The sequence below is a fragment of the Anolis sagrei genome, chromosome 1 (genome assembly GCF_037176765.1).
Source record: "Anolis sagrei isolate rAnoSag1 chromosome 1, rAnoSag1.mat, whole genome shotgun sequence".
NCBI lineage: Eukaryota > Metazoa > Chordata > Lepidosauria > Squamata > Dactyloidae > Anolis > Anolis sagrei.
Window position 1 is genome coordinate 126,945,681 of NC_090021.1, and position 19,323 is coordinate 126,965,003.

At 38.5% G+C, this 19,323-nt stretch overlaps 1 protein-coding gene across 1 annotated transcript in view; it reads left to right on the forward strand.

The window, feature by feature from the left end:
* The window catches only part of DCDC2C (doublecortin domain containing 2C), a 60,154-nt gene that overhangs the window by 10,733 nt on the left and 30,098 nt on the right, over positions 1-19,323 (forward strand). The window contains 4 exon segments of the mRNA XM_067468477.1: positions 373-504; positions 2,568-2,705; positions 8,265-8,313; positions 17,895-18,042. Of these exon segments, the coding sequence (XP_067324578.1) occupies positions 373-504; positions 2,568-2,705; positions 8,265-8,313; positions 17,895-18,042 (467 nt within the window).

A 19,323-nucleotide genomic window follows, 5' to 3' on the forward strand; every position in this document is an offset into this window, starting at 1 on the left:
TACAGAGAGAAAGTAATTGAATTTTCAGAGGCTATATCTTTGTTGGGTTCTCCAACTGGACATATTTCACTTCTGCCTCCCCTACTATTTATGGTAGAAACATGGTCAAATATGCTATATTAGCTGATGAATTTAAATATTTTATTATTTATTTATTTATTGTAATTATGTCCTGCCTTTCTCTACCCTGAAAGGGACTCAAGGTTGGTTTACATATGGCAGCTATTTGATGCCCTTAAACAATAAAATGCACATTGAAACATAGTTAAATTTTAAAATCTACTGATAAAGTCTAATTTGTGATATTCCTTTAAAATGTACATTTTAAATAACTTTTTGTACACACTTTTTGTGTGTGTCTTCTTAATGCAGTGTTTTCACAAACGGAGAGATGCTGATACCACCTCTGAAAATTCTCATACCCAAGTTTACATTGAGAAGTTGGAATAGTGTCCTTGGCCTAATAAATGAAAAAGTATTGCCTCGCTCTGGAGGTATTCAAAGGTAAGCAGTGCAGCTTATAATGAAATACAGCTACTAAAACAGAGTGTATTGCTGTTTTTCTTTTTTTACCCTTTCTTGAAAAGCAGTGCTGATTAAATTGGTCTTAATATTTTAATTGTGTGCATATGTATGTAATGAAACATCAGTGCACTTGAGCAAAAAAAAATGGCCACATTTTTTTTTTGTTTTTATTGGTAAGTTTGTAATTGTGTAGGTTACTTTAACTAGAATTAACCATTTTGGAAAGTGAAATAGAAGCTGTGCTCAAAGCACTTGGGAGAAATAAATTACCAGGAACAAATGACATACCAAAGAGAGCTCCAGAGAGAGAATTGTTTCTAATTCTGACTGAAGTCTGTCAACAATATGGAAAATAAAACAATGACTCACATAGTGGGAATGTTCAATATATATTCCACTGCCTTAGAACACTTGAGGTCTTTGGATTAATTTCAAAATTCTACTGCAGAGATGTTTATGGCATGAAAAATATCAGATATCCAAGCTGGGTTCAGGAAAATATAGGGACTAGAGATCATATTGCGAGCATATGTTGGATAATGGATTTTACCAAAGAAAAATGACAGGTGTTTAATGGATTAGAGCAGTGGTTCTCAACCTGTGGGTCCCCAGGTGTTTTGGCCTACAACTCCCAGAAATCCAAACTAGTTTACCAGCTGTTAAGATTTCTGGGAGTTGAAGGCAAAAACATCTGGAGTCCCATGGATTGAGAACCAATGGATTAGAGTAAAGCCTTTGATTATGTAGAACATGGAAAATTCTAGACAGCTCTTAAAATTGATGTATCACAACATGCAATTCTCCTGATGTATATCCTGTACACAAAACAAGAGGCCATCATCTGGACAGAATAGAGAAAAATAATGGTTTCTAATTGGTAAGTGTGTAGGGCAGAGCTGTATTTTATCACCGTATCTATTTAGCTCTTACACTAAACATATCATGTGAAGTAGCATTAGATTTGAAGGAGGCTTTGATGAAAAAGACGAGTGCATATGTGCAATATCTAATGCGTACATGGTAATTCTTGTCAATGTGACCTGAACAGAATGTAGACATAGATTATTTATTGTTTGCAAGGATGTTCTCAGGGTCTGGCATTGTAGCCCTAACATCAAGTGGGATGCCCCTGGGCACAGGATATTGCAGTTACAGCATTTCTAGCATAGTACAAATGGCAGAGTTCAGCAAGACAATACAGGCCACTTGTAAAATGTCACCTGCTTTCAAAATGGAGTCAATCAGGTTAATTATAGCAGACAAGCTGAATTTTAATTCTTAATTTACACCAAAAATACTACTAGCATAAAATAGCAAAAAGCTGGGAATTATTCTTGAGGAAAGCCAAGGAAGAAAGTGTAAAGACAGATTTATAGTGGAACAGCAAGAAAACGAAAAATAATGACCACAAATGATGATTTTAAAATTGATGATGAAGACATTGAAATAGTTCAAGATTTCTCATATTTTGGTTCAGTTATTAATCATAATGAATCATAGAATCATGGAGTTGGAAGAGATCCAGTGGGCCATCCAGTCCAAGCCCCTGCCAAGAAGCAGGACAACTGCATGACGGCTGCATCCAAGAAATCAGAAGAAGACTGTGTTGCATCTGCCCTATTAAATGAATGCAGTTGGACACCACTTTAAATGTCATGAATTAATGCTATAGAATCTCTCTGTCCTCTCATTTTTTGTACTTTTTTCTCCCAAAAGCAAACATTTATTCAATGGCCACAGAACATCAACATTTTTCATTGTGTTGTATGAGAAAGACTTCTCCCTTTCAGGTTTTTTTCCCTCTCTTTTAAAAACTTGTTGCTTTTCTTCATGCTTCCAAGTCCTCCATGTCTACCCGTACCTCTCACTTGTGTACATTGCAGCTATATATGTGAAGTCACTCCACAGAAGATCAAAATATAGAATATAAGATTAATATAGTGAAGCTGGTAATATCATTACCCATATTAGAAGGATTCAGTTCTGTTTAGGATATATTAGTATTATAAGTATTAACTGTTTTCAATTTGCCTTGCTTACAGATTGTGTACTTTAAATGGCCACAGTTTACATGGGCCTGATGAATTAGAAGATTGTCAATTTTATGTTGGATGTGGGAATGAAACATTTAAGCATTTGCCATACTGGCAGCATCCCAGAGTTCCATATTATATTCGGCGGTAAGCCCCTTTTTGATGTTGCTTTATCTAATCTGGAATTTATTATGCTTCTTGGGCGCAGAAAACAACCTTTTTATTTCAGCCAAAAACATATTTTATGGTGGTGAATCTTGTTAGGGTATACGGAAAACGGGGTGAGTTTTGAAAGAATCAGCACCAAGTCTGGAATAGATATATGTGTTAAGGAAAAAAAGCTCATGCTGGTGATCATTATATGCAAGTGCTAATTAAAGTCAGTAAGTTTGGACCACACTCGGTGAAGTATAACTGGGTGTGTTTTATGATACATGTTGGCTCTCCTTTGAAAGTTGGAAAAGCCATACTCTCTGCATTTTGTGATGCATAGAAGACTATGTAAGTTTGTTACTCTGTAGGATTTATTTTTGATGCAATGCTTCAAGTTTATGTTTTTTTACTCTTCTGGAAAAGAGTAAATTTATGCTTTCCTCTTTCAACTTACTGTGTCTTTGTTGAACTAGATTACACATAAACTACAACAAAACTAGGGGTTTGATTATTTGGATTGGTACAGTTCTTCTGAGATGAAAAATACACATCTTAACTTTGGAAAATCTATTGAAATCTGTTTCACATATAAATGCACATGTAAAGCATTTAAATCCTAGTTAATGGAGAGATTCACGAGCATAATCAACTTCCCCTTTCTCATACTCATTTCATTTAGGATCAGTCTAGAGTAAAAAGTGCAAGCCCATTAATCAAGTGTTTGCTTCTATAATAAGGATTCTGTTACATAGCAGTGATATGTTGTACACAAGCTACATCTATGGTCACTTCTTCCATTCCCTATTTTAGGATTTCTCAGCTTCTGCTGACCTAGCAGTGGATCAATAGGCAACACTCAGATGGGAAGGTAATGGCACTCCATGCAGTCATGTCAGCCACGTGACCTTGGAGGCATCTATGGACAATACTGGCTCTTTAGCTTAGAAATGGAGATGAACACCACCCCCCAGAGTTGGGCACAACTAGATTTAATGTCAAGGGGAAATCTTTACCTTTACTTAAACATCCTAAAGGGCACCAGATTGCATTCGATCTTAGAAGTCAAGTAGGATCAATATTAGCCAGTCCTTGGATGGGAGACTGCCAGTATATATCAGATTATACAAGCTATTTTTCAGAAGAAAGAGCTTTCAGAACTACAGATGACCTGAAGTCACGCGCGCGCACACATAGGTTTTTCCTTTGAAAAACTATTGTTTGCTACCTATACTGATATGCTGCTAGTTTCTATTTGGAACGTACTACAAAATCCATTTTCTGCAGCCAAGCTTATAATAGTCATGCTTGTTGAGACTTGTTTGACTGAGTTTCCTATCTGAAGAATTCATATCAAGTTTTTCTCAAAATACAATTCCCACCCACAAAGTGAAAGATCATATTTACAAGACCAGATTTGTGCTGAACAGTAGTTTATAACAGGGCAGACCTAAAACTATTTGCCTCCTACAATTCTCTACTGAACCATTCAACAGAATTACAGTTTTCTTCTGATAATGATACCACTGTCTCATGGGACTTGGATGGTAGGTTAGTAGCAGACAATCCCAATTTTAACTGTAGCTCGCTAGCAACAGTAGGTCACACAAAAAGGATATAAACATAGGAATGAAACCCTGCAACAAATTTACATCCTGAGTATCTTCATATCTACTCTGGCTGTACTATTACAGAACCTAATTGTGTCGCCCACAATATCAGGATTCATTGTCATTATGTATTCATCCTCCAGTATGATAGTGTCATCAGTGTCCTTCTGCATTTGACATAAGGCAACAGGCCAATTTCTGTGTCAAAAAGGAGAGAGAGAAAAGTAATCAGTCATGATTCTGACAGCAGAAATGTGAAATTCAAAAGTACTTGGTGGCAAACCTCAACCTTTTAGGATTCCCTTTCATTGAAGAAGCCATTGACGAAAGAGGTTTCAGAGAGAGATAAGAGCAAAGGGCTCCTGAGTTACATTTAACTAGGACATTCCTATCTATCATCAAAGGTTGGAATTTGGATAATGGCTTAATATCTTTCTATATGTTGGCTTCCATGTTTCTAGCAGGTTTCATAAACAAATTCACCAAATCTATAAATTATCAAAGCCTCTCTACATAGAGATAAATTATCAATTTATCTCTACATAGAGACATTCAAGGGTTCCTAATCCAATTTTAAGAAAAGAAAACAATATTATTAATAAAAATATATTAGATTGGGAATTTATTATATGTCAGATGGAAGCTTATTAAAATTTTATTAGAAAACCCATATTTCCCCAATATATCATAAACAGCACCCTGTCTACATGCCACCTCTCCAACCTACATATTCTCCAAGTATACAGTATACGTAGAACCAGTAATATTTAGCTATCCATCTTATTTAATCTATTCTCTATACATTTTTAACTTAAAGCATTTATCCAATCTGCTCTTTAAATGTAACCAACAGCATGGTTAAGTACATAATTATTTTAAATAAACCAGACCCCCCCAATGTAAGTGATCAAATAACATACCCACCTCTGTGACTCCTGAGGATGTGTCCACAGTCCTTCATTTATGCTGCACCTTAAGGAACAAGGCCTTTCCTTTTATTTATTTATTTATTTATTTATTTATTATTCAAACTTATATGCCGCCACTCCCCTGGGGCTCGGAGCGGCTTACAAGAACAGGCTAAAATCTAACACAATTTAAAAACAATTTTAAACAATTTAAAAACAACAATATCAAAGATCAAAGGCCTGTCGAAACTGGTATGTCTCTGAAAGTTTACGTCTTAGCTATAGTACCTGATAGTATTCAAAATTATTTAAAATTTCCAGTTGGACTACTCCGTGACCCTTGTCCTTTCTCTACTAGGAAACTTTTCCTTTGAGAGTCTTTCCTCTGTGGGTGGATGTCTTCTTACTATGGAGGTGGTCCACCTTGTGGCTTTCACTTCAGACTGTAGGGCTTCTGGGCCTGTTGCTTTATAACCTGATAAAAGTTGTCCTTATGCTTTAACTGGAACAAGATAGTTCTCCACCTTGATATCACCTTCTTCCTGAAAGCAGTTTCTGAATTCCGTATTAATAAGTGTTACCAGTATTTCTATTGAACCTTTTACAAATCTAGAAAGATCATTGCATATGTTAGATGTTTGTTGTGACCTCAATCAAATTGCTCCTTCTTGCCAATCCACACAGTTGTACTTCTTTGATGGTGATCCAAAAATAGGTCACTATCCTTCCTCCTAGATGATCTCAGAGTGGATGGCACAAACTATTCTTCTATCTAGGGTTCTCACTAAGATGTCACTTCTGACTTCAATCAAGGCTCATTCCACCTGCAGCCTTTCTTAGTGGGACTTCCTTGCCTGAGCTTTGCAAAGCTGTCACAGAGTCTCAGCCCTGAATTCTCTTAAGACCTGGACTCTAGAGCTAGGGATTGTGCAAGGTTTTGATTGTAGGGTGCTGCAATCTTTGTTTCTGGTCCCACCTCTGATGGTAATTTTTGCCTATGATGAAGTATTGCTTATTTGTGATTGTGGTTCCTTGAGTGGTTATCTGTTCCCGCACACTACCCACCCTGCTTCCTCTCTTTATTCCATTTCCAGTTTTTTTCTGTTCCTGACTGTTGTGGGACTGGAAGCTGAGGGGAAAATATCTTGGCGGACTAGATAAAAAAAAATACTTTATTTACTGCCCTATTTTCCCAAAGGGGCTAGTGGTGTTTCCTGCAAAAACTACTCAACTCTGGAACTTTCTGAGTGAAGTATCATCAAGTCTGTGTAAGTGTATAGATGGCCACTTGAAGAACCTCAGTTTGCTCATATCTAAACAGTTTTGACTGTCATTTTCCTAACCCAATCTTTTGTTTATTAAACTATATACATTAATTGTTTCATCACAGTTATCCTTTTTACCCGAGGAATAAAGTTAAGGTTATACAGAACAGATGAGCTATCCTTGCATCATATGTCTCAGTAAAAATTTGTTTTCCTGGTCTGTGAATCAAGTTTTGTTTTCTAAATCAAACTGACGCTCTTGTTAGTTGTGCACAGAATATAATAAAATGTTCAACCTATTTTTCTAAGCCTATGGCTTTTTGTGCTCTGGATATCACATGGTTTCTGCTTTAGCAAATTCCTTAATCTCTTTCTACTTTATAGGGTTGGAGTTGAGGGCATCAGGAAACACTTGTCACAGTACATGCTTTAATGTATTTCCATTTGCTCTGATTTAGCTCAAGATGTCCATTCCTGAAAGTTAGTGAGGTCATTTTATTAGAAAGTTTCTACTCTTTCAGAAGCCTTTCATTGAGATGCATCAGGTGACTGATTAGTTGGAACTCTGCCTATACATTAATTAAGATTTACTATCATGATATAGGTCTTGGCTTAGATACATTTCCATAGCAGTTACTCATTCTTTCTTTTTGTTTGCTTAAATCATGGTTTTTCATCTCTGATTTGTCTTAGAATAGCCTAGGTTTTATGACCCCAGTTTTAATATGCACACTTTCTAGGAAGAGACACTTGGATTGAATTGCACTAGTATTCTACCTGCGGTGCTACTATTTTATTTTTTAAGCAGTGTGACTACGTTTCAGCAGACATGGCAATATCCTATTGAATATCCAGAAAAGCTCTCTGGATTAGAATTGTAAAGACTTCTTGCTAAATTACAAGTTCCAGGATTCCACAAGGTGAAAGTATGCCAGTTAAAGTGGGATTTTAACAGTGTAATTGTATAGTGTGAAAGGGCTTTGCACCAAACATACACAGCCCTTAAAATGGAAGAGTTAATGGTGGCTCACTGCCACCACAAAGTTTGGATTTTTTAAAAAAATAAAGACAACTGAGAGAGAAGAAATTCATTACTATTCACATAGTACTCCATGTCTTACCGAGTTTATACTTATACGTATTTCTTTGGAGCAGGGATGTGAATCATAGTAGGTAAACCACACACAGCTTCCAAAAATCCATCTGTTGGTATTTATGACCATTACAGAACTACTTTCCTTCCCAATTTGGCACCTTGGGGGTTCAATTCTGGCATAAAACAAGACATTGTTCTGAACCTTGCTTTAGGTTAAAACTCACCCAGACAGAAATGAGTGTGACCTTTGGGGCCAGGGATATGGGAAATATAGGGTAAGTGTGGTGCTCAAAAGATGACTGTTCACCCTGGTTTTACAGAATCTAAATCTATAGCTTAATTAAATTTTTCCAGGTAATTTGTTCTGGTTATTTATCGTAATATTGACTTTATTGTTGCTTGCCAAACTGAAAAAAAAAATCATGTAATTCATTGCATTGTTTGACCTTTTTCAAAATCCTATCTAAATGTTTCTCAAAATGCCTACCAAGTATGTTTGAAATGTAACAAAAAACCTTAGTTGTTACACCTGTAAGGTGCATCTTTCCAACTATTAAGTTACTTCTGAAATATAACTTTGTTGTACCTGTCTACTTGTAGCTAGTTAGGCTTTGACTAAATCAAGATTTTTATGCTTAAAGATACTTACTTTAGTTAAATTGTGTCTTGTATTTTAGAAGTTTTCATGCTTTTGCTGGACCTCCAGAAAAACCTCCACCCCAAAAGGTAAGAATCAGTGTTGAAATTACGTAACTTATGATGGTTTCAAACATTGTTCTTGGTACCTGGTTGGATTTACACTGTGCTTCTCATACTGCACCAACAGCACCCAACTACTGTACCAACAAATTTTAAGTGGATTTAGATTTATAGTTTCAAGGATTAATTGAACTATAATCCCTTTTCCAAGTCTAACCACCTGAAAGAACATTGGAACAACAGCCTCCCCCTTTTCAGTGTGTATTTCATAATATATCATTTTCAGTCTATTTCTCATATTACGATGGTTGCTTTTATAAAAATTATATCAAAATGTAATATGTGAAATGAATATACCACAATCATATCTTGTTTTGATTTTGGGGTTTATCTTATTGTTAGGAATCAAGAGTTGTTAGGCTCAAAATAACCCTCATTTGGGAGTGATTCCACAAAAATATAGCAGAGTGCCAGAAGCACAATTCATAACCAGAAGAAGCTTACATGCAGAGAGCAAGGATTAGTTTCCGTTCAGCAGGATGGAACAGGATTGCAGATCCACAATTTCATAGGTTCTAAAAAAACCCAATATGTTTATTAAAGTCAAAAGAAATCCATTCTGGATAGGAAAGGTACTTGGAGCTAACTAGCTTCACTGAACTATCTTCTAAGAAAAAGAAAAAGAAAAAATAACAAAATAGCCATATCTACTACATCTTGCTTGGAGAATGGCAAGATGCATCCTCACTCTAGGAGAACAAAGGAGAGAGAGAGACCAAAATGGAGAATTGACCACATGGCCTCATCAGGGCAATAAAAAATACCCTTAAAGAGGAAACCTGCCTCCTAGCTCACGCTGAAGCAAAGAGCACAGCTATTGCTGCAAGTAATGATAGTGTAAATAAATTGTCAATATTTGCTTGAGATAGTGCTTGCAGTTCTGGAGGGACTCTTAATTTTTTGCGTTTCATAGACTTAGCATGGGGATTTGGTTAACCAGTTAAAATTCATGAGCAAACCAGGTTTTTTTAAAACCTGAAAATTTGGGGGGGGGGGTTGAACCCCTAAACTCCCCCCCCCCCCCCCCCCGCTACAGGCCTGCTCATGTCATATAGTATGAATATAGTATCGTTTCTGCTGCCCTGGAGACTAGGACGTGGAACAATGGCTTCAAACTACAAGAAAAGAGATTCCATCTGAACATTAGGAAGAATTTCCTGACTGTGAGAGCTGTTCAGCAGTGGAACTCTCTGCTCTGGAGTGTGATGGAGGCTCCTTCTTTGTAGGCTTTTAAACAGAGACTGAATGGTCATCTTTCAGGGGTGCTTTGAATGCAATTTTCCCGCTTATTGACAGGGGGTTGGACTGGATGGCCCATGAGGTCTCTTCCAACTCTATGATTCTATGAGAATAACCCTCATATTTTATCTCCCAGGTTATCCAGAGGGTTAGGCTCAGCGTATTACCTTCCCTGCATATTTATCCATATTTGTCATTGAATAAGATGTCATTGCAACCTGAAAAGTGATCTTGAATAACTATGTTTAGTTTCATCAGAATTCTAAAAGTGTTGGGTGAATTTAGTCTCATGCATTTGAGATTCAAACTTCTTATCATGCCTACTACTGGAATTAACTGGAAACTGAAATGTGTTCTTTCCAGTGTTCACACTCTGACTTGCATTCTTGAGTGTCCACCAAAGTTTATCAATGGAACCAGATTTCTGTCAAAGTGTATTGGCACAGTTTTCAAATGTTTCCAACAGACGTTGTGGTACTCTTTTGTAACTATAAATTACCAACGAACAGTCATTTTCAGTTATTTTAAGACTTGAAACTTTGCAACTAAAATAGAAATGTTATTTAATTAAATGTATATACAATATATTATGATCCATATAATTTAAATTATTTTGTGTTATGGAACTAGTCTTCATGGTTTGCTAAAAAAAAAGTTTCACCCCACTCCCCCTATTTCTTTTCTGCTGAAGGGTATTGGCTGGGGGAAAAAAATCTTTAATTAATAAATCAAATATCTGTAACACAGTCTAACAAGAACAACAACAACAACAATTCTTGGTTTCTTGGTTTTTAGGCCTGTTCCTGGAATTATTTGGGGCACTGATTCAGAAAATTACATTTGAGAGATAGCATCAGCTCTATCTAGTTTCTTAGATATGGTTAAATTTATAATGGAAAGTGTGTATCATAAATCTGTGCTTTTGGTATAAAATAAGTAGATTTCCATGTAAAACATTTTTCTTTTAATGTTTAACATGTTTCCTTCATACTTAAAAAGATATTAATTTAACCACTACATTAAAATGTCCTTATTTTATGGGTAAGTAGAGTGAAATTAAGAACACACGGCATGTGTTCTGTATCTCAAAAACTAGACCTTTTGTGGGGAAACAGATGCTATTTTTGGAATCAGCGGGTCAAATATACCCAGATGTAGATCTAACATTTGAGGCATCAAAGTGCATGTTGGCCTGTGTAATAAATTGTTAATAAAACTACACATCAATTCAAAATGTTGTGACAAAATAGTTATGCAATATGTTTTCACTTTCCAAAAGAACCACATACATATCTATATATATATGCACAATTTCTCTCTATCTTTTTGCCCTGAAAATGCCTTGACATGACTGAATAGAGTACTTGAGTTTGATGATGTCACAAAGACTGTAACTAAGAGATTACCATAGTTATACACACATCCATGTAATCATTGTTCCACTTGTCCTTCCAGTTTCTTCCATGAGAATAAAGGAAGTATTTTCACCTATTCTGAAAACAATGACTGCATATTGCTTTGGGTAGAATTGTATATCCTTATGTTTGGGAATATGCTCTTTTGAAATCTGCAGACTTTTTCAGTGTGAGTGTTGACTTTTGTGGAGAGGTGGTTGCCAATGTAGCAGAAATGGTCAACATTTTCTAACGTTACACCATTAAGCTGTACTTCTGGCATTTCAGGAGGATTAGCTGGTGCCTGCTGAAAGATCACTGGTTTTCTTGATGTTAAATGAGAAGCCAAGCTTTTTGTATGCTTCTGCAAAGGTGTTTAGAGTGGCTTGTAGGTCTTCTTCTGAATGAGCACAGATTGAATAATCATCAGCATATTGGAGTTCTACAACAGATGTTGTTGTGATCTTGGTTTTCGCTTTCAGTCTGCCGAGGTTAAATAGCTTGCCATCTGTCCAATAGATGATTTCTACACCAGTTGGAAGATTCCCATCAACAAGGTGCAGTATCATAGTGATGACAATGGAAAATAAAGTTGGGGGCAATAACACATCCCTGTTTGTCATCTGATTCCACCTTAAATGGGTCATTTTGCGAGCCATTGCTGTCCAAGACTATTGCTATCATGTCATTGTGGAGGAGTCGCAGGATGTTCATAAATTTGACAGAGCATCTGATTTTTTGGAGGCTGGTTCAGAGTGCACTGCAAGTCACTGTGTGGAATGTCCCTTTCTCTACTGGAGTGGGGAAGGGACGATAGCATAAAGGCAGATTACATTTTCTATACTGAATTCTTGTTTGTTTACCAGCTTCTTTCACTCTGGCAATAGACACTGAAGTCATAAAACTGTAGTAGAAGAGTCATAAAACAGCTGTAAAAAAGAAACAGCAATAGATAATGATATACTTACATGCCATACATATATTGTTAAGTTTCTTTGTTAATGTGATACCATAAGATTCAATGAAAATAGTGGTATATTCTTGGATTTATTTATTTTATTTTTGCCTGAGTAATTATTAAAGGATGAACAGAAATTGAACTCACGTTATATAACATTATGAGATGAAAATATCAGGTTAAAAGAAGGCTTTTGTTTCTGTGCGTTAGAGAAGAGGAGTTCATCACAAAAGCTTACTAATAAAACCCAGCCGTTTAATGCATTAAGCTAGATACATAAAGTTCACAGAAGAATGTATGCTTCAAAGCTGACATTTTAGATTAGTAATTCCAGGGACAAGGCAGTATCTCACAATAAATGTGAAACATTCTCTGCCATCAGTCAAGATCATGAAGAGGCTACATAAAAGTTCAAACATTAACCAGTCTTCCATTTTAATAAATGTGCAGATTACAAGTATGTCCTGTGATGAAGAATGTAGTCTCCCACTTGAATAATGAGACTCACTTGGAAAAAACAGCCAAATGGCTTTTGCAGGCACCTTTAGTTTTGACTTCAAACAATCCAGTGGTTTCTGTTAAGTAGACTTGCTGAGCAATTAATTCTCAGCATCGAGTTCACAAGCACTTTTATTTCCCTCCCTCTGACATCATCTCTCTGGACTTCCAGGAAAAAGAAGCTCACACAATTTGGTGTGAGCTTGGGACATAAGTTCTGAGAAAACAACTCTATCAGCAGAGCCTTCTGTCTGATTCCTTTAAGAAATCAAACTAGGAAATGAGGCTTTCGACATTTCCTTAGCTAGGGGGATCAGGGAAAGCATAATTTTTACTACTTTTACATCCACTTATTGCCCCCTGAAAAGCAAAGCACAAGTAGTTAGAAGTTGTGTCTACGCTTACTGGAAGTCTCTGGTTTTAACGATCTGAGCAGTAGACATAATTTTGACGATGTAAACATGGCTGGATTGGCTTCTACCTTAACACTATTCTGGAAACGGTTTTGTAAAAAATATTTGACATAGTTTCATCTAATTTTGACTTTATTTTAGTCTGACAAGTTTCTTTAAATCTTTTTGAAAGCTTATCTTTGTAAGTAGGGATGGCCTCCCTTTTCTCACATAAGCTCATGGATATATGTAATATCAGCCATATGTAACACCAGCTACAGATTGATAAATGGACATATCTCCATCCAGAAAGCAGGATATCTTTCCTCTGTTAACTATGGAGTAGTTACCAGCATCAGCATGACCTGTGTTGAAGCATCCGAAAAAGGGCCTAGGCTGGTCCCAGCTTTTGAAAAGAACATGATGGAAAAAACTCCCTCCTGAAGCATTATTTTCCATAAAATTCTGCTCCCATTTTTTTTCTTATCTAGCCTACTCACACATAGAGAGCAGACTAGGTTACATGTAGAAGGAGGGCGCATCTGTACTATAAAATAATGCAGCTTGGCACCACTTTAACTGACATGGCTCATTACTATGGAACCATGGGAGTTGTAGTTTTACAGAGTTTTGGCCTTCTTTGTCAAGGATTTCTGTGGCCTCACTAAACTTCAACTCCCAGGATTCCATAGCCTTATTAGTTTATTTATTTATTTACGATATTTCTATCCCGCTTTTTTCAAGCCCAAGGGCGACTCAAGGCAGCTTACAAATTGGCAGCAATCTGATGCCATAACAATCCACAATATACAATTAAAACATTTAAAACAGCATTATAAAATCAATATAAAATTAATACAATACAAAAACCATTAAAAACATATAATAGAATCATAGAATCATAGAATCAAAGAGTTGGAAGAGACCTCATGGGCCATCCAGTCCAACCCCCTGCCAAGAAGCAGGAATATTGCATTCAAATCACCCCTGACAAATGGCCATCCAGCCTCTGCTTAAAAGCTTCCAAAGAATGAGCCTCCACCACACTCCGGGGCAGAGAGTTCCAGTGTTGAACGGCTCTCACAGTCAGGAAGTTCTTCCTAATGTTCAGATGGAATTTCCTCTCTTGTAGTTTGAAGCCATTGTTCCGCATCCTAGTCTCCAAGGAAGCAGAAAACAAGCTTGCTCCCTCCTCCCTGTGGCTTCCTCTCACATATTTATACATGGCTATCATATCTCCTCTCAGCCTTCTCTTCTTCAGGCTAAACATGCCCAGTTCCCTAAGCCGCTCCTCATGGGGCTTGTTCTCCAGACCCTTGATCATTTTAGTCGCCCTCCTCTGGACACATTCCAGCTTGTCAATATCTCTCTTGAATTGTGGTGCCCAGAATTGGACACAATATTCCAGATGTGGTCTAACCAAAGCAGAATAGAGGGGTAGCATTACTTCCTTAGATCTAGACACTATGCTCCTATTGATGCAGGCCAAAATCCCATTGGCTTTTTTTGCCGCCACATCACATTGTTGGCTCATGTTTAACTTGTTGTCCACGAGGACTCCAAGATCTTTTTCACACGTACTGCTCTCGAGCCAAGCGTCCCCCATTCTGTATCTTTGCATTTCATTTTTTCTGCCAAAGTGGAGTATCTTGCATTTGTCACTGTTGAACTTCATTTTGTTAGTTTTGGCCCATCTCTCTAATCTGTCAAGATCGTTTTGAATTCTGCTTCTGTCCTCTGGACTATTGGCTATCCCTCCCAATTTGGTGTCGTCTGCAAACTTGATGATCATGCCTTCTAGCCCTTCATCTAAGTCATTAATAAAGATGTTGAACAGGACCGGGCCCAGGACGGAACCCTGCGGCACTCCGCTCGTCACTTCTTTCCAAGATGAAGAGGAAGCATTAGTGAGCACTCTCTGTGTTCGTCCACTTAACCAATTACAGATCCACCTCACCGTAGTTTTGCCTAGCCCACATTGGACTAGTTTCCTTGCCAGAAGGTCATGGGGGACCTTGTCGAAGGCCTTACTGAAATCCAGGTACGCTACATCCACGGCATTCCCCGCATCTACCCAGCTTGTAGCTCTATCGAAGAAAGAGATCAGATTAGTCTGGCATGACTTGTTTTTGATAAATCCATGTTGACTATTAGCGATGACTGCATTTGTTTCTAAGTGTTTGCAGACCGCTTCCTTAACAATCTTTTCCAGAATCTTGCCCGGTATCGACGTGAGGCTGACCGGACGGTAGTTGTTTGGGTCGTCCTTTTTTCCCTTCTTGAAGATTGGGACCACATTGGCCCTCCTCCAATCTGCTGGAACTTCTCCCGTTCTCCAAGAACTCTCAAAGATGGTTGCCAATGGTTCCGAAATGACTTCCGCTAATTCCTTCAATACTCTGGGGTGTAGTTGATCTGGCCCTGGGGACTTGAACTCATTAAGAGCGGCCAGGTATTCCTGGACGACTTCTTTCCCAATTTAGGGTTGGATGTCCTCCAATCCCTCATCCACTCCATCTTTCTGAGGTTGAAGACTCTCTTTTTGTGAGAAGACCGAGGCAAAGAAGGCATTAAGTAGTTCTGCCTTTTCCCTATCCCCTGTCAGCATTGCCCCATCTTCTCCTCGAAGAGGTCCTATCGCCTCCTTGTTTTTCCTTTTTCTACTGACATAAGAATAGAAGCCCTTTTTATTGTTTTTAATGTCCCTGGCAAGTCTGAGCTCGTTTCTTGCTTTAGCTTTGCGGACCTTTTCCCTACAGGCGTTGGCTATTTGTTTGAATTCTTCTTTGGTGATTTCTCCCTTTTTCCACTTCTTGTGCATGCCTCTTTTGTGTCTTAGCACAGTTAGAAGTTCTTTGGACATCCATTCTGGCTTCTTTGCACTTGTCCTATTTTTTCTCTTTGTTGGCACGGTTTGCAATTGCGCCTTGAGTATTTCATTCTTGAGAAATTCCCATCCATCCGTAGCTCCCTTGTCTTTTAGTATCTGTGTCCACGGAATGCTGCTCAGCGTTTCCTTCATTTTTTGGAAATCAGCTCTCCTAAAGTCCAAAATGTGGGTTTGACTTGTCTTAGTTTCGGCCTTCCTTTGTACCTCAAATTGCAGGAGCACATGGTCACTTGCCCCTAAGGATCCTACCACTTCGACCGCATCGATCAGGTCCTCCGCATTTGTTAGGATGAGATCAAGAGTAGCCAATCCCCTTGTTGCCTCTTCTACCTTCTGGACCATGAAATTGTCTGCAAGGCAAGCGAGGAATTTGTTGGACCTTGTACTCTTGGCCGAGTTTGTTTTCCAGCAAATATCGGGATAGTTGAAATCGCCCATGACTACTGCATCTCTTTTCTGTGCCTGTTTGGTCAACTGTTGGCAGAAGACTTCATCAAGATCTTCCTCCTGGCTTGGGGGTCTGTAGTAGACGCCTACAACGACATCTTTTTGAGTCCCAGTTCCCTTGATTCTTATCCAGATGATTTCAAGCTGGTTTCCCAGATTGCTGTCTTGAATTTCTTCTGCAGCATAAGAGTTTTTGACATATAAGGCTACTCCGCCTCCTCTCCCCTTTGTTCGGTTTCTGTGAAAGAGGTTATACCCCTCGATATCTACATTCCAGCGATAGGAGTCATCCCACCAGGTTTCAGTGATGGCTATGATATCATATTTGTGGTGTTGTGCTAGAAGTTGGAGTTCGTCTTGTTTATTTCCCATGCTCTGTGCATTAGTGTAAAGACATGTGAGCCCCTGGGATCTTCCCTTGAGCTGTTTAATTGGGATTATTGTGCTTTTGGTACTTGGTCCTTGTTGTGTTTGTGCAGCCCTCCGTTTAGCCTTCTGGCGATTCCCAGACATTATGGGTAAAGTAGTGTTCGCAAGGCTGTTGTCCCCCTCCTCCGGTGGACCTAGTTTAAAGTGCGTCTAATGAGGTTTGCGAGTCTGTGAGCAAAAAGGTGTTTTCCTACTTGTGTGAGATGCACCCCATCCCTTGCCAGTAGGCCATCCTCCTGGAATAGCAGGCCATGGTCGAGGAAGCCAAAGCGTTCCTCCTGACACCATTTTCTAAGCCAGTCATTGACTTGTACTATTTTTCTGGCTCTTGTGGGTCCGTGTCTTACAACAGGGAGGAGGGATGAAAAGACCACCTGTACATTACATTCTTTTAGCATTGCTCCTAGAGCTCGAAAATCATTTGTGATCTTTTGAAACGTATGCCTTGCAGTATCATTGGTTCTTACATGAATCAACATGAGGGGAGGACAGTGATAGGGCTTGAGGAGCCTGGTGAGCCTCTGAGTGATATGGTGTATTTTTGCCCCCGGTAGGCAGCATATTTCTCGAGCCATCCCATCTGGTCTGGAAATGACAGCTTCCGTTCCTCTAAGGAGGGAGTCGCCTACTACCAAGACCTGTTTACTTTCAGGAATGACAGGGCCCCTTTTGTGCAATGTAGTGTGTAGGTCTCCAGAAACCAATGTCTTCCTGTTAATCTCATTTTCCAGTAGCATTGTCTAAGCCGTTCCATGTTTCAAATTTACATAATTCCGTGTTTGTCTATTGCACTGCATTTCCAAAGGCTTGTTCAAAGAGCCAGGTTTTTACTTTTTTAGGGAAGGTCAGGAGGGAGGTGGCCAATTAATATCCCTAGGGAGGGAGTTCCACAGCTGAGGGGCTGCCACTGAGAAGGCCCTGTCTCTCATTCCCATCAAACGTGCCTGTGAAGAAGATGGGATTGAGAGCAGGGCCTCCCCAGATGATCTTAAATACCTAGATGGTTCATAGGGAGACATACGTTCGGACAGGTAAGCTGGGCTGGAACCAGTATAAAAAGTAGTGTCAAACAGCATAGATACACACCTAGTTGAGCAGGCAACAGTGTCACATAGTAACCTGTCCAGATCCTACTGCAAAAACAAATAATCAACATCTAATGCTAGTTACTTTTCCTAAGTTGTTTTTGCAGTGTAAAAGTGAATTTTCTGAATGTTTAACTTTAACACTATCTATAAGTATGTTCCAATACTAAAGCAATAGATCAGTCATTTAGATTATTGTATTGCTTTTTCTTTCAGCTTTTGATAGAGCCATCTAAGCAAGAAGACAGACCACTGCCTCCCATTCATCCTTTAAAAGGAGAAGGAGATAGGCCTTCTGTATATCATGCAAAACCAGAGAAGGCAAGTCGTGAAACGACTCCTAGATCGCTGACACCTGATCATGGTAACACACACAAAGAAGAAATATTGTATCTGGTGCCTAAGACTTTGTAGTGATATAATCAGATTTGGTATTGATTTATTGGTGGAAATGAAGTTTTTACTATAATAAACCCCATGAATCCATGAAATAAATGTATAGATGAGTATAGATGTACCATTTTTCCATAGATTCAATGGGATTAATCTAGTTTGGATTTAGCCTTGGATTTGGGGATTGTTTTATCACAGAAATGATCTTTCCTTGATTCCAAAATGTACACAATGGCTGATTAACAATGTTTGTACTCAGTGTTACATGTGCACCAGAGCAAACAAAGTTATTTTATTTTTTTTATTAGGAGGTATTTTTTATTAGGAGTTATTTTATTTTTTTATTAGGAGAAAACGTGGAGGCCGTGACAGACTTTATATTTCTAGGTGCAAAGATTACTGCAGATGCAGACTGTGGCCAGGAAATCAGAAGACGCTTACCTCTTGGGAGGAGAGCAATGTCCAATCTCGATAAACTAATAAAGAGTAGAGACATCAGACTAGCAACAAAGATCCGCCTAGTCAAAGCCATGGTATTCCCTGTAGTAACCTACGGATGTGAGAGCTGGACCTTAGGGAAGGCTGAGCGAAGGAAGATCGATGCTTTTGAGCTGTGGTGTTGGAGGAAAGTTCTGAGAGTGCCTTGGATTGCGAGAAGATCCAACCAGTCCATCCTCCAGGAAATAAAGCCCGACTGCTCATTGGAGGGAAGGATACTAGAGACAAAGTTGAAGTACTTTGGTCACATCATGAGGAGACAGGAAAGCCTAGAGAAGACAATTATGCTGGGGAAAGTGGAAGGCAAAAGGAAGAGGGGCCGACCAAGGACAAGATGGATGGATGGTATCCTTGAAGTGACTGGACTGACCTTGAAGGAGCTGGGCGTGGTGACGGCCAACAGGGAGCTCTGGCGTGGACTGGTCCATGAGGTCACGAAGAGTCGGAGACGACTGAACGAATGAACAACAACAACAACAACTTGCAAATTAATTTGAGATTTATTTTTAAAGAAGTTTCTTTCTTTATTTTATTAATGATCAAGATCTAGCAAGCTGTGGGACGAATTCTGAATGTGGGAAATCACAAATTTTATTGGATCAGGAGAGTAGATCCATGAGCCTAAGCACACTGTTTGCACTCTGGTCCTAATTTTGAATTATTATTATTTTTTAATCATTGCATCTTTGTAGACTGTACATTTAATCAGATGTTAGATTTTCCATAATAGTGACTGGGTATCCAGTACTACAGA